The 17,311-nt window shown below is 39.4% G+C and overlaps 1 protein-coding gene across 1 annotated transcript in view; it reads left to right on the plus strand.

The window, feature by feature from the left end:
- Positions 1 to 1,721: 1,721 nt before the first annotated feature.
- LOC128643485 (uncharacterized) overlaps positions 1,722 to 17,311 on the plus strand; it is a gene marked incomplete at its 3' end in the record, with an annotated part of 176,509 nt that continues 160,919 nt past the window's right edge. The window contains 1 exon segment of the mRNA XM_053696330.1: positions 1,722 to 1,818. Within this exon segment, the coding sequence (XP_053552305.1) occupies positions 1,776 to 1,818 (43 nt within the window).

The following is a 17,311-nucleotide window of genomic DNA, read 5'->3' on the forward strand; positions in this document are numbered from 1 at the left end:
AACCCTATATATTTTTCCTCTTATGCACAGCTCCTCCTTAAGCTCCATTATAATTTTTTGTGTGCAACATATAGCCTTTGCAGAAGTTCTATCAAGCCGATATCGGTATTTTAAATATTTTTATGCATAGCTGTATACAGACTTAATAACTCACGAGAAATCTTGGCTAACTGTTTAGTCACACCCCAAAAACAAAAAAAAACAAAAAAAAATTTCCTTTGTGACTACACTAATCAGTACCACTTTTTATCATTTTTTATGCTATATTTCATCATTGTTTTTAATGGAATTGTACTAGAGACGTCTCTATTTTTTCAAATCATATTGTAACCAAATAAATCACTTGTTATTTTGTTATCTTAGATACTGTTCTTATTTTTATTTTACTTTTGTACACATATTTATCACAAGTAATATTAATAATTTCACATAAGTATCTTCAGCTATTAGCGCCCTTACAAGACCTCCTTTTTCTTTCACTTAAGTAGTGTAGGGTTGGTTTGCGGGTGGTGGGTTATGTTAGTTTAGGGGTACATAGGTTTATTTATTAGGTTGTGTGCTATATATTTTACTTTACATCGCCCATGTTGGTGCTGAAGCTGCTTAGAAGTTTTCGCCAGCATCGTCACTTATTGTGGTGTATTTTGTTTGCGCTTGAGTGCACCTTTACTTTCAACTTGAAATATGCATGCAAGTTAGCGCAGTCGGGATATTGCTTATTGCGTCATGCACCACAATCTAGCCCACTATGTTTTATTTCTCTTAAAGGGACACACAATTTTCTTTTGTGATTCAGATAGAGCAGCAATTTTAAGCAACTTTCTTATTTACTCCTATTATCAATTGTTCTTCGTTCTCTTGCTATCTTTATTTGAAAAAGAAGACATCTAAGCTTTTTTCTTGGTTCAGGACTCTGGACAGCACTTTTTTTATTGGTGGATGAATTTATCCACCAATCAGCAAGGACAACCCAGGTTGTTCACCAAAAATGGGCCGGCATCCAAACTTACATTCTTGCATTTCAAATAAAGATACCAAGAAAATAAAGTAAATTTGATAATAGGAGTAAATTAGAAAGTTGCTTAAAATGTCATGCTCTATCTGAATCACAAAGAAAAAATGTGTGTTCAGTGTCCCTTTAAGTTGAAAAGTATTGATCAGACACCAACACTTTACAAATTGGTCCGGTGTGGTCCTGGCAAAAAGCTCTGATGTGACATTTATGGCCCTGGTACTTGGGTTGGACAAATGGGCGTTCAAACATAAAATATTGTGGGGTTTACAAAAAAGATTTTTTGTTAAAAGTAACAATTAAAAAAAGAGATTTTTTTTTATATATAGTAAAAATCCCTATTCTAAAACCAAAGTAACCGGCCCAAAATAAAAAGCCTATCTTAAAAAACTAATATAAAATTTTCCCTGATAAGGGCATTGGATAGTGCATAAAGCAATGGGGTCACTGCCTCTGTACAATTTTATTATTATGTTCATTTATTATTTCATTAAGTGCAGTTCTGCCTGAAACATTGTTGCTAGGATGTAGAGATCAATGTTTGACTACAATGTAAGTATTTCTGTTTGCTGTTTTGAAAAGCAAATGAAGCAGAAGCTTAGAGCGCTCACTTATGTGACAATCGCAGAGTTAAAATTGGGTCTTCTAAAAAAAATAAACAAAAGTGCTGCACTGCTCCTTTGACATTGGAAGTTCCTATTTATATTACACAGAATGAAAGTGAAAGTACATTTAGTTCTGTTGCAGCAGAAGATTTGGGAAAATGAAGCTCGGACTGTTTTTTATTTTCTTCTTGCATCAAACAAGTAAGTTTGCTAAATAATGTAAATGATATACAGTGAGAGGATGAAATGATAGTGAGGAAGAGAGAGTGAAGAGATATAAATGTTATATGATTTGCTGTTTGTCTGCTGAAGCCTGGGTGTGTCTGCTGTGTCACTGTAATCTGCTCCTGTACAATAATATGTTTATATAGAGAGAAGACTGTTTTATATTGTGCTTTATCACTGTATGATCATGTAGCAGAGGGGGATATGTAATATGTGTCTGTAATCTGTGTCTGTAATCTGCTCCTGTACAATAATACGTTTATAGAGAGAAGGCTTTTATCTATTGTGCTTTATCACTGTATGATCATGTAGCAGAGGGGGATATGTAATCTGTGTCTGTAATATGCTCCTGTACAATAATATGTTTATATAGAGAGAAGTCTGTTATCTATTGTGTTGTATCACTGTATGATCATGTAGCAGAGGGGGATATGTAATATGTGTCTGTAATCTGTGTCTGTAATCTGCTCCTGTACAATAATATGTTTATATAGAGAGAAGACTGTTATATATTGTGCTTTATCACTGTATGATCATGTAGCAGAGGGGGATATGTAATATGTGTCTGTAATCTGTGTCTGTAATCTGCTCCTGTACAATAATATGTTTATATAGAGAGAAGACTGTTATATATTGTGCTTTATCACTGTATGATCATGTAGCAGAGGGGGATATGTAATCTGTGTCACTGTAATCTGCTCCTGTACAATAATACGTTTATATAGAGAGAAGGCTGTTATCTATTGTGCTTTATCACTGTATGATCATGTAGCAGAGGGGGTATGTAATCTGTGTCACTGTAATCTGCTCCTGTACAATAATACGTTTATATAGAGAGAAGGCTGTTATCTATTGTGCTTTATCACTGTATGACCATGTAGCAGAGGGGGATATGTAATATGTGTCTGTAATATGCTCCTGTACAATAATATGTTTATATAGAGAGAAGACTGTTATATATTGTGCTTTATCACTGTATGATCATGTAGCAGAGGGGGATATGTAATCTGTGTCACTGTAATCTGCTCCTGTACAATAATACGTTTATATAGAGAGAAGGCTGTTATCTATTGTGCTTTATCACTGTATGATCATGTAGCAGAGGGGGTATGTAATCTGTGTCACTGTAATCTGCTCCTGTACAATAATACGTTTATATAGAGAGAAGGCTGTTATCTATTGTGCTTTATCACTGTATGACCATGTAGCAGAGGGTGATATGTAATCTGTGTCTGTAATATGCTCGTGTACAATAATACGTTTATAGAGAGAAGGCTGTTATCTATTGTGCTTTATCACTGTATGATCATGTAGCAGAGGGGGATATGTAATCTGTGTCACTGTAATCTGCTCCTGTACAATAATACGTTTATAGAGAGAAGGCTGTTATCTATTGTGCTTTATCACTGTATGATCATGTAGCAGAGGGGGATATGTAATCTGTGTCTGTAATCTGCTCCTGTACAATAATACGTTTATATAGAGAGAAGACTGTTTTATATTGTGCTTTATCACTGTATGATCATGTAGCAGAGGGGGATATGTAATCTGTGTCTGTAATATGCTCCTGTACAATAATATGTTTATATAGAGAGAAGACTGTTATATATTGTGCTTTATCACTGTATGATCATGTAGCAGAGGGGGATATGTAATCTGTGTCACTGTAATCTGCTCCTGTACAATAATACGTTTATATAGAGAGAAGGCTGTTATCCAGGGCCGCCATCAGGGGGTGACAGGGGTGACTCCTGTCAGGGGCCCAATGGGCTAGGGGGGCCCCATGAGGCAAGAACTAAAAAAAAAAATAAAAAAATTTGGCAGCCACCAGTGGGTACTACAGCAGAGTGCTAATTGAGCATGGGAAATGTTATTACAAAGAGTAAAGTATTAGCATTTGAGAGGATTTCTGAGTGCACACTAAACCACTATGCACAGTGTGAGATAGACTTGGCACTTTGTTTGTACAGTGTGTGCCTGAGTCAGTCGGCTGATCACTTTCATTTGCAGAGGAGGTAGGAATTACTTAGCAAATGTTTTTTATTTCTTTGTGCAATTTAAGATTGTAACTTCAGTGTGGTAGTAGTTGTATGGTGGGGCCAGGGGTCCATAAAAACACATTTTGTTTTAGAAGCAGTGTATTTATGATAATTTGACAATGCTGTAGAAATTCTATATTTAAAACCATGCAGAAATGTTTCCTCCTCAATACACAAATGATATATATTACATTCCAGTTTACTGCCCCTTTATGCAAGGACTTTCCAGATACAAGGAGGCATTTTATTTAAGATTTTTACATCTGCATAACATGTTATACTCTCAGACTAAGATTGCTCAGTGTTTGAAATGAGACAGGTTAACTTAAACTGTTCAGTTTACACTACAGCTGACTTAATTTTGAAATGCATACCAACAAGCTTAAATCCTGCATTTAACCAGATCTAATGGTATGAGTACCACAGCTTATGGTTCCACCAAGACCATATAGAGTACAGCATTTTCAAAATCCACAAGTACAGCTGACAGATGGGAACATTTGTACACTATATTTGAAGTGGTGCTCTTGGTTGGGGAAAATGGGGAAAATATCATACAAACATATGTCAACCTTCTAAAAGTACTTTTCTTCATCTAGCCATCTACGCAGCTCATTAATGTACAATTTTGAATTCACAGAATTATTTTTGTTTGCACATTTACAAATATGATTCTTTAAAAAGTGATCTCTTAATTTCTGCATTTTTTTTATCATGCATGTCACACACTGTGGATTTAGGGGATGCAAGGTACATAAATGTTTCCTCCTGTGAGTGTTTCTGTGGGTGTCTGTGTTTATGTCTTTGTGCTTTGGTTTGTGTCTCTATGAGTGTGTATGTATTATTTTTCTGTGGGTCTCTCTGTGAGGTTGGGTGTGTATGTCTTTGTGCATTTTCTGTGGATGTCTGTGAGGGTGTGTGCATATGTCTTTGAGCTTTTTCTCTGGATGCCTCTGTGAGGGTGGGTGTGTATGTCTGTGTTTTCTGTGGATGTCTCTGTGAGGGTGTGTGTGTGTGTGTGTGTATGTATGTCTGTGTTTTCTGTGGATGTCTCTGTGAGGGTGTGTATTTTCTGTGGGTGTCTCTGTGAGGGTGTGTGTATGTCTTTGTGTGTTTTCTGTGGATGTCTCAGTCAGGGTGTGTGTATGTATGTCTTTTTGTGTTTTATGTGGTTGTCTCTCTGTGTGTGTATGTCTTTGTGTGTTTTCTGTGGGTGTCTCTGTGTGTGTGTGTGTGTGTCTTTGTGTGTTTTCTGAGGCTGTCTCTGTTGGTGTTTCCTTGGGTGTATGTGCAAGTTTGAGTTTGTGTGTGTGTGTGTGTCCATTGTCTGTTCCTTTTTAGGGCATTTTGACCTTTACTACTGATTATTCACATCTTTCTACAGACTTTGAGACTAATGAGACCTTTCTGGAAGTCACTAATCTACCATTTAACCTTTAAATTATTGTTTAGGCAGTTCAGGGCTCTTCCTTTCAGCCACTGCATGCTGTTGTCATCATTTATTTGGCATCTTCCTTTACAAAAAGATAATCAGAACTCCATATTTTGTTTTCTATATCTCCTTTTTTTACAAAACTGTAGTTTACCTCATTACTTGTCATTTCAATGTAAACTGAGTGTCTGTTTAGTTGTCTGTGTCTGAGTTTCTTTGCCTGTCTTCTAGAGTGTCTATATGTGAATCTTTATGTGTGAGTGTGTGTTTCAGTGTATGTTACTACCTTTACAACATTTCCAAGTTTAAATAGACACTTAAGATTAAAGTGCATATACGTTTTAGTCACTTGGTCAAAAATTGCACATGTCAAAGGAGGGGGCGGGGGGGGGGGGCCTGATCAATGGTTAAGTCAGGGGCCCCAAAATTTCTAGTGGCGGCCCTGCTGTTATCTATTGTGCTTTATCACTGTATGATCATGTAGCAGAGGGGGTATGTAATCTGTGTCACTGTAATCTGCTCCTGTACAATAATATGTTTATATAGAGAGAAGGCTGTTATCTATTGTGCTTTATCACTGTATGATCATGTAGCAGAGGGGGGTATGTAATCTGTGTCACTGTAATCTGCTCCTATACAATAATACGTTTATATAGAGAAGACTGTTATCTATTGTGCTTTATCACTGTATGATCATGTAGCAGAGGGGGATATGTAATCTGTGTCTGTAATCTGCTCCTGTACAATAATACGTTTATAGAGAGAAGGCTGTTATCTATTGTGCTTTATCACTGTATGATCATGTAGCAGAGGGGGATATGTAATCTGTGTCACTGTAATCTGCTCCTGTACAATAATACATTTATAGAGAGAAGGCTGTTATCTATTGTGCTTTATCACTGTATGATCATGTAGCAGAGGGGGATATGTAATCTGTGTCACTGTAATCTGCTCCTGTACAATAATACGTTTATATAGAGAAGACTGTTATCTATTGTGCTTTATCACTGTATGATCATGTAGCAGAGGGGGATATGTAATCTGTGTCTGTAATCTGCTCCTGTACAATAATACGTTTATAGAGAGAAAGCTGTTATCTATTGTGCTTTATCACTGTATGATCATATAGCAGAGGGGGATATGTAATCTGTGTCTGTAATCTGCTCCTGTACAATAATACGTTTATAGAGAGAAGGCTGTTATCTATTGTGCTTTATCACTGTATGATCATATAGCAGAGGGGGTATGTAATCTGTGTCTGTAATCTGCTCCTGTACAATAATACGTTTATAGAGAGAAGGCTGTTATGTATTGTGCTTTATCACTGTATGATCATGTAGCAGAGGGGGATATGTAATCTGTGTCTGTAATCTGCTCCTGTACAATAATACGTTTATAGAGAGAAGACTGTTATCTAGTGTGCTTTATTACTGTATGATCATGTAGCAGAGGGTGATATGTAATCGGTGTCACTGTAATCTGCTCCTGTACAATAATACGTTTATAGAGAGAAGGCTGTTATCTATTGTGCTTTATCACTGTATAATCATGTAGCAGAGGGGGATATGTAATCTGTGTCACTATAATCTGCTCCTGTACAATAATACATGTTTATAGAGAGAAGACTGTTATCTATTGTGCTTTATTACTGTATGATCATGTAGCAGAGGGTGATATGTAATCTGTGTCACTGTAATCTGCTCCTGTACAATAATACGTTTATAGAGAGAAGGCTGTTATCTATTGTGCTTTATCACTGTATAATCATGTAGCAGAGGGGATATGTAATCTGTGTCTGTAATCTGTTCCTGTACAATAATACGTTTATATAGAGAGAAGGCTGTTATCTATTGTGCTTTATCACTGTATGATCAGGGTTGCTAGCCATCTGTCCCGATTTGCTCCATGCATTAAAAAAAAAATTATATTGGGCCCATACTCAGAAGCAGCTGGCTTTGCTCTCACAGGGTTAGATACCTGTTAGATTCCCTGTGGAAAAGGAATGGTGTGTGGGTTAAGCAGGAGTAAGAAGACTGTATACACTCTGACCACGGGTAATGATGACCTCTCTAACCTACCTCTGGTAGTGATGATGTCTAATCCCTGGTGATAATACTAGCATGCCTTCAGTTTTATAGAATGAGCAGTGCTAATACCAGGGTAATGAACAGTGGCCGCCACAGACTCCCAGCTAATGTGCTTGCCAACCCCAGGCCCCCATACAATGAATTACAGATACCCATATATGATGTAGTGTGTGTGTGTATCTGTATCCATAACTGTGTGTGTGTATCTGTATGTATAAGTTTATGCTATGTAGTGTGTGTGTGTCTGCATGTATAATTGTAAGCTATGTAGTGTGTGTATGTGTATCTGCATGTATAAGTGTGTATCTGCATGTATAAGTGTATGCTATGTAGTGTGTGTGTGTGTCTGCATGTATAAATGTAAGCTATGTAGTGTGTGTATGTGTATCTGCATGTATAAGTGTGTATCTGCATGTATAAGTGTATGCTATGTAGTGTGTGTGTGTCTGCATGTATAAGTGTATACTATGTAGTGTCTGTGTATCTGCATGTATAAGTGTATGCTGCATGTATAAGTGTGATCATGTAGCAGAGGGGGATATGTAATGTGCGTGTATCTGCATGTATAAATATATGCTATGTAGTGTGTGTGTATCTGCATGGGTAAGTGTATGCTATGTAGTGTGTGTGTATCTGCATGGGTAAGTGTATGCTATGTAGTGTGTGGGTATCTGCATGTATAAGTTTATGCTATGTAGTGTGTGTGTGTGTATCTGCATGTATAAGTGTATGATATGTAGTGTGTCTGTATCTGCATGTGTAAGTGTATGCTATGTAGTGTATGTGTATCTGCATGTATAAGTGTATGCTATGTAGTGTGTGTGTATCTGCATGGGTAAGTGTATGCTATATAGTGTGTGTATATCTGCATGTATAAGTGTATGCTATGTAGTGTGTGTGTGTGTGTGTATCTGCATGTATAAGTGTATGATATGTAGTGTGTGTATCTGCATGTATAAGTGTATGCTATGTAGTGTGTGTATCTGCATGTTTAAGTGTATTCTACTGCTATGTAGCGTGCTACTGTGCATTTTTGCTGACTTTAAATGCCAGAATCTAGAATATTAATGGGGAATGCAGAGAGCAGTTTTAAAGAATGTATTATTAAATGTCCAATTAAGATAAAAATATTTAGCAATGTCTTTGCAAAGGCTAATTAAATACATAGCTCACATAGCCATACGAGTGGTTTGAGCTTGTGTTTGATTTGCTGCCAAAGACCTAGATTTGGAGTTTGGCGTTAGCCGTGTAAACCAGCGTTAGAGGCTCCTAACGCTGGTTTTAGGCTACCGCCGGTATTTGGAGTCACTCAAAATAGGGTCTAACGCTCACTTTTCAGCCGCAACTTTTCCATACCACAGATCCCCTTACGTCAATTGCGTATCCTATCTTTTCAATGGGATCTTTCTAACTCCGGTATTTAGAGTCGTTTCTGAAGTGAGCGTTAGAACTCTAACGACAAAACTCCAGCCGCAGGAAAAAAGTCAGTAGTTAAGAGCTTTCTGGGCTAACGCCGGTTTATAAAGCTCTTAACTACTGTTCTCTAAAGTACACTAACACCCATAAACTACCTATGTACCCCTAAACCGAGCCCCCCCCCACATCGCCGACACTCGAATAATTTTTTTAACCCCTAATCTGCCAACCACCACCTACGTTATCCTTATGTACCCCTAATCTGCTGCCCCTAACATCGCCGACACCTGTATTATATTTATTAACCCCTAACCTGCCCCCCACAACGTCGCCTCCACCTACTTACACTTATTAACCCCTAATCTGCCGACCGCAAAGCGCCGCCACCTACGTTATCCTTATGTACCCCTAATCTGCTGCCCCTAACACCGCCGACCCCTATATTATATTTATTAACCCCTAATCTGCCCCCTCAACGTCGCCTCCACCTGCCTACACTTATTAACCCCTAATCATGCCGAGCAGACCTGAGCGCTACTATAATAAAGTTATTAACCCCTAATCCGCATCACTAACCCTATAATAAATAGTATTAACCCCTAATCTGCCCTCCCTAACATCGCCGACACCTAACTTCAATTATTAACCCCTAATCTGCCGACCGGAGCTCACCGCTATTCTAATAAATGTATTAACCCCTAAAGCTAAGTCTAACCCTAACACTAACACCCCCCTAAGTTAAATATAATTTTAATCTAACGAAATTAATTATCTCTTATTAAATAAATTATTCTTATTTAAAGCTAAATACTTACCTGTAAAATAAATCCTAATATAGCTACAATATAAATTATAATTATATTATAGCTATTTTAGGATTAATATTTATTTTACAGGTAACTTTGTATTTATTTTAACCAGGTACAATAGCTATTAAATAGTTAAGAACTATTTAATAGCTAAAATAGTTAAAATAATTACAAATTTACCTGTAAAAGAAATCCTAACCTAAGTTACAATTAAACCTAACACTATACTATCAATAAATTAATTAAATAAACTACCTACAATTACCTACAATTAACCTAACACTACACTATCAATAAATTAATTAAATACAATTGCTACAAATAAATACAATTAAATAAACTTGCTAAAGTACAAAAAATAAAAAAGAACTAAGTTACAAAAAATAAAAAAATATTTACAAACATAAGAAAAATATTACAACAATTTTAAACTTATTACACCTACTCTAAGCCCCCTAATAAAATAACAAAGCCCCCCAAAATAAAAAAATGCCCTACCCTATTCTAAATAACTAAAGTTCAAAGCTCTTTTACCTTACCAGCCCTGAACAGGGCCCTTTGCGGGGCATGCCCCAAGAAGTTCAGCTCTTTTGCCTGTAAAAGAAAAAATACAATACCCAAGCCCCCCAACATTACAACCCACCACCCACATACCCCTAATCTAACCAAAACCCCCATTAAATAAACCTAACACTAAGCCCCTGAAGATCTTCCTACCTTATCTTCACCTCACCGGGTTCAACGATCTGTCCAGAAGAGCTCCTCCGATGTCCTGATCCAAGCCCAAGCGGGGGGCTGAAGAGGTCCATGATCCGGCTGAAGTCTTCATCCAAGCGGGAGCTGAAGAGGTCCATGATCCGGATGAAGTCTTCTATCAACGGCATCTTCAATCTTCTTTCTTCCGGATCCATCTTGCAGACCTCCGACGCGGAACATCCTGCTGGCCCGACGGACTAAAGATGAATGACGGTTCCTTTAAGGGACGTCATCCAAGATGGCGTCCCTCGAATTCCGATTGGCTGATAGGATTCTATCAGCCAATCGGAATTAAGGTAGGAATATTCTGATTGGCTGATGGAATCAGCCAATCAGAATCAAGTTCAATCCGATTGGCTGATCCAATCAGCCAATCAGATTGAGCTCGCATTCTATTGGCTGATCGGAACAGCCAATAGATTGCGAGCTCATTCTGATTGGCTGATTGAATCAGCCAATCGGATTGAACTTGAATCTGATTGGCTGATTCCATCAGCCAATCAGAATATTCCTACCTTAATTCCGATTGGCTGATAGAATCCTATCAGCCAATTGGAATTCGAGGGACGCCATCTTGGATGACGTCCCTTAAAGGAACCGTCATTCGTCGTTAGTCCGTCGGGCCAGCAGGATGTACCGCGTCGGAAGTCTGCAAGATGGATCCGGAAGAAAGAAGATTGAAGATGCCGTTGATAGAAGACTTCATCCGGATCATGGACCTCTTCAGCTCCCGCTTGGATGAAGACTTCAGCCGGATCATGGACCTCTTCAGCCCCCCGCTTGGGCTTGGATCAGGACATCGGAGGAGCTCTTCTGGACAGATCGTTGAACCCGGTGAGGTGAAGATAAGGTAGGAAGATCTTCAGGGGCTTAGTGTTAGGTTTATTTAAGGGGAGTTTGGGTTAGATTAGGGGTATGTGGGTGGTGGGTTGTAATGTTGGGGGGCTTGGGTATTGTATTTTTTCTTTTACAGGCAAAAGAGCTGAACTTCTTGGGGCATGCCCCGCAAAGGGCCCTGTTCAGGGCTGGTAAGGTAAAAGAGCTTTGAACTTTAGTTATTTAGAATAGGGTAGGGCATTTTTTTATTTTGGGGGGCTTTGTTATTTTATTAGGGGGCTTAGAGTAGGTGTAATTAGTTTAAAATTGTTGTAATATTTTTCTTATGTTTGTAAATATTTTTTTTATTTTTTGTAACTTAGTTCTTTTTTATTTTTTGTACTTTAGCAAGTTTATTTAATTGTATTTATTTGTAGCAATTGTATTTAATTAATTTATTGATAGTGTAGTGTTAGGTTAATTGTAGGTAATTGTAGGTAGTTTATTTAATTAATTTATTGATAGTATAGTGTTAGGTTTAATTGTAACTTAGGTTAGGATTTCTTTTACAGGTAAATTTGTAATTATTTTAACTATTTTAGCTATTAAATAGTTCTTAACTATTTAATAGCTATTGTACCTGGTTAAAATAAATACAAAGTTACCTGTAAAATAAATATAAATCCTAAAATAGCTATAATATAATTATAATTTATATTGTAGCTATATTAGGATTTATTTTACAGGTAAGTATTTAGCTTTAAATAGGAATAATTTATTTAATAAGAGATAATTAATTTCGTTAGATTTAAATTATATTTAACTTAGGGGGGTGTTAGTGTTAGGGTTAGACTTAACTTTAGGGGTTAATACATTTATTAGAATAGCGGTGAGCTCCGGTCAGCAGATTAGGGGTTAATAATTGAAGTTAGGTGTCGGCGATGTTAGGGAGGGCAGATTAGGGGTTAATACTATTTATGATAGGGTTAGTGAGGCGGATTAGGGGTTAATAACTTTATTATAGTAGCACTCAGGTCCGGGTGCTACTATAATTAATAAGTGTAGGCAGGTGGAGGCGACGTTGTGGGGGGCAGATTAGGGGTTAATAAATATAATATAGGGGTCGGCGATGTTAGGGCAGCAGATTAGGGGTACATAGGGATAATGTAAGTAGCGGCGGTTTACGGAGCGGCAGATTAGGGGTTAAAAATAATATGCAGGTGTCAGCAATAGCGGGGGCGGCAGATTAGGGGTTAATAAGTGTAATGCTAGGGGTGTTTAGACTCGGGGTACATGTTAGGGTGTTAGGTGCAGACATAGAAGTGTTTCCCCATAGCAAACTATGGGGCTGCGTTAAGAGCTGAACGCGGCTTTTTTTCAGGTGTTAGGTTTTTTTTCAGCTCAAACAGCCCCATTGTTTCCTATGGGGGAATCGTGCACGAGCACGTTTTTGAGGCTGGCCGCTTGCGTAAGCAACTCTGGTATTGAGAGTTGAAGCTGCGTTAAAAATGCTCTACGCTCCTTTTTTGGAGCCTAACGCAGCCTTTATGTGGACTCTCAATACCAGAGTTATTTTTATGGTGCGGCCAGAAAAAAGCCGGCGTTAGTTTTTTGGGTCGTTACCGACAAAACTCCAAATCTAGCCGTAAGTGTATTAAAATATATGACTTTATTTAGAATTTTATTTATATTACTTTGGGCATATGATTTTTTAAGCCCCGTCCACCACATTTAAATGTTTTTTGACCCGGGGGGGGGGTCCCTCTTTTGAATTTTGAAATGTTGGGAAGTATGGCAGGGGGTGTCAATCAACCTGATCATATTCTATTGGGTTGATTTCCGGGAATGTCTGTCCGGACAGGTTATGGAGCAGCGGTCTTTAGAACAGTGGTCTTTAAGCACACAAGCTAAAACCACATCTAGTTTTAAAGGGACTGGCCACAGAAGACACAAGAACACTTTTAACACACACACACAGCCTTAAAGGGATGTCACACACCACCCGCACACAGACTTAAAAGGACTGGCACACCCACACAATGCGCACAACTTTAAAGCACACCCAAAAAATACAGGGACCAACCATAGCACACATAAACAAACACATCACATATAGCCTTAAAGGGAGAGCTCATCCCATAAGTCTTAATGGGACAGGTGCATTCACACTCATACATAGGGGCATATTTATCAATGTGTGAGTGGACATGATACAAAGTAGCCTATCATGTCCACCTCACATCGATAAATGCCGACAGCATATGCTGTCAGCATTTATCATTGCACAAGCAGTTCTTGTGAACTGCTGGTGCAGTGCCACCCCCTGCAGATTGACTGCTAGCAGGGGGTATCAATCAACCCGATTGTATTCGATCAGGTTGATTTCTGTCTGCTGCCTTTAGAGCAGACAGACAAGTTATGGAGCAGTGGCATATGAAGGCTCGCCAGAAACAAGGGGCATCAAGCTCCGTTGATAAATATGCCCCATAGTCTTAATGTGACAATTCATGGAACACACACAATGCCTTAAAGGTACAGGCATACACATACAATGCACACAGCCTTAAAAGAGCAGCTCACCCCATGCACAATTATCATAAAGGTACAGAAACATGCAATGCACACAGTATTTAAATGGACAGATCACTTCTTATTCCTTTAAGGCTGTTGTGTATGTTACTGAGCAGTGATCTGCTCCCTTTAGGCCTGTGTTTTGGTGTGTGCATGGAGTGATCTGCCCCTTTAAGGGCTGTGTGTGCAGGATGTTAGTTGTTCCTTTAAGGCTATGTGCACTCTGTGTGCTTGTTCTATTAATACAGTGGGGGCCATTTATCAAGATCCGTTCTGAGCTTGAAGCCCCGTGTTTCTAGCGAGCCTGCAGGCTTGCCAGAAACACCAGTTATGAAGCAGCGGTCTAAAGACCGCTGCTCCATAACCTGTCCGCTTGCTCTGAGGAGGCGGACAGAGCTTGCCGCAATTCAACCCTATCGAATATGTTGATTGACACCCCCTGCTGGCAGCCTGCAGGGGGCGGCATTGCACCAGCAGTTCGCAATATCGGATCATGTCCGACAGGCCTTTCTTAAATATGCCCCATTGTTCATGCACCTTATGTGCTTGTGCATGCTGTGTGATCTCTTTCTTTAAGACTATATTTGGGTTTGTTTTAAGGCTGTGAACATTTTGTGCGCTGTGTTTGTGAACCTGTATCACTAAGACTACATGTTTGAGGTGTTAGCTGTCCCTTTAAAGGCTGTGTGTTTGTCTGTCACTTTAAGACAGAGCACTCCTTCAAGCCTCTGCATGTTTGGGAGTGCTTATAAGACCATGTGCCTGTCCCTGAAAGACTGTGCATGGTGTGAACTGTTCCTTTAAGGCAGTGTACCTTGGGTGTTTTGTGGCTGTAGCTTTAAAACTGCTTGCATGTGGTGCAAGTTGTCCCTTTAAGACTGATAGTCCCTTTAAGGCTGAGTGTGTTGCTTATGGATACACACTGTGATCTGTCCATTTAAGATTGTGGGGCATATTTATCAAGCTCCAATTGGAGCATGAGGTGCATTGTTTCCGGCGAGACCACTGCTCCATAACTTGTCTGCCTGCTCTGATTGGCCGCAAATCTGCAGGGGCGGCATTGCACCAGCAGTTCACAAGAACTGCTGGTGCAATGCCAGCGTATGTTGTCGGCATTTATCGATGTGCTGCGGACATGATACGCTACTTCGTATCATGTTCGCTTGCATATTGTTAATTATGCCCCTTTCTATGGTGAGTTGATCCTTTAAAGGCTGTGTGGGTTGTGTTCATGTCCCTTTAAGAATGTGTGAGCATGCGTCAAGCTGCTCTGTAAAGTTGCGTTGTGTGAACATTACTTGGATCTGCCCCTTTAAGAATGTCTTTAAGGCTGTGCTGCGTGAACATTACTTTATCAGTAGTTTGTAAAGCTAGTAGTCACAGGGCGGCTTTAATTTTAGTGTACAGTGAACAGTTACACATGTATAAAAACCTGCAGAAATGTATATAAATATTTAGTCTGGGGGTTTCATATAATGGGGCCTATTTATTAAAGGTCTGTCGGACATGATCCGATATTGTAGATCATGTCCGACAGACCTCACTGACGGCTAGATTTGGAGTTTGGCGGTAGATGGCCTGCTAACGCTACGCGTGGTTTATGTCTAACGCACGGCATTGTTTGACTCCGGTATTTAGAGTTCAAAAAAGACCATCTAACGATGCTCCTAACGCGTGTATGTCACACGCGGAATCCAGCCCGCGTTAGACAGTCTCCCATAGAGATCAATGGAAAAGCAAAAAAATAGCTTTTTTCACCTAACACTCGATCTCGCGAGAAATACGCACGGCTCGGTCATATGACGCATACCACATCATGCACAACAATAACACGCCGCAAATGTCACAACAACAATCAATCAACAAAGTACACAAGCATTACACATTCACAAGCGGGGGGAATTTTAATAAAATTTAATACGGGGAATACGCATATACTTTAAGATGCAGAAATACGCTAAATAACAACAAGGAAAAAAAAATATACATACACTAGCAAATTCAATATCACTATATATTAGGACAAACATACATATACAACACTTCACTAATACCACACCATCGCAAATTCACATTTAAACAGAATACTATTGGTCAATGTTATAGAAAACGACCACTATGACATCATCGCATTCTACACATTCCACAAATAATAACTCAAAATGAGCATGCGCAAATTCACACACCTAATACACATTGCACAAATACTAATTGCTAATAAAGCACACATGAACACAATTTACAACGCAAATAGGTACATCATTAAACATTTACACAGGGTATATAAGCACCACACAAGCATGGCTTCTTTGACTGTGTTGCTGGTGGGTCTTTGGAGATTGGAGGTTTAAGATTAGAGAGTTTGTGCATTATTGTGAGTGAGTTAGTGTTAATGTGAGAGAGTCAGTTGGTAGTGTTATTGTGAGTGAGTGAGTGGGAGTTAATGGTAGTGGGAGAGAGTCAGTTAGTGGGAGTTAGTGAGAGTTAGTGGTAGTGTGATAGAGTCAGTTAGTGGGAGTTAGTGGTAGTGTGAGTTAGTGAGAATTAGTAGTAGTGTGAGTTAGTGAGAATTAGTAGTAGTGTGAGTTAGGGAGAATTAGTAGTAGTGTGAGTTAGCGAGCGGGTGATTTTTCTGTACACTTAACACATTTACACGCAAACACATTCAATACATACATACACTTATCAATAACACTACATACACTCCATACCCCATACCCTCTTATACTACACTCCATACCCCATTCCCTGTACTCCCATTCCCTGTAATCCCATTTACTCTTATCCCATACCCCATCCCATACCCATACCCTAGTTACATTTAGTTTACATATCCTCCTTTTAGTCTTATTCTTTTTGTTTATATAAATACTCCTTACCCTTTTTAGATCCCTCTCACACTTTCAGCACTTATTTTGTCTTTTTAGTTCTTTATTTTGAACCCCTTTCATTTCATCACACTCACTTTTTGTTTGATTATTTGGGGTTTATTTTAGGGAACAGATGGAGGGCAGGCAGGGGAGAGGTAGAGGGGGGAGGAGAGGGAGGGGGAGAGGAACAGGGCAGGAAGGGGGGCAGGAAGGGGGGCAGGAAGCGGGGGTGGAAGCGGTGGGTGGACCCAGCCACTTGGTTCAAGATGTACAAGTGGCTGGGCCCAGTGGCGGACAGAGTAGTGCTTCACAGTCCGGGAAACAGAGGGCATCGTCACAGGGGAAGGCCAAGGCGACTAGGGAGGCGAGGTTTTCGATGGAGGAGAAGGAGGCCCTCGTCGAGGCCTATATGGCCAGGTATAGGAGGCTGCAGCACCAGAAGACCACCCCGACTGAGAAGAGCAAGCTCTGGCATGAGATAAGGAATGCAGTCAATGCAGTGGGTGGCCGGAACAGAGATATGGACTCTATAAAACATCGATACCGGGGACTGCAAAATGGATCTCAAGAAAAAGTTAAGCCTGGAGGCACGACATTCCCGCAGGAACCGGTGGCGGCCCTGCCCTGGAAATCGAGTACTGCCGATGGGAGGAAATGTTGCGGCCCAGCATCT

Source organism: Bombina bombina, unplaced genomic scaffold, assembly GCF_027579735.1.
Source record: "Bombina bombina isolate aBomBom1 unplaced genomic scaffold, aBomBom1.pri scaffold_566, whole genome shotgun sequence".
In the NCBI taxonomy this organism is placed as follows: domain Eukaryota; kingdom Metazoa; phylum Chordata; class Amphibia; order Anura; family Bombinatoridae; genus Bombina; species Bombina bombina.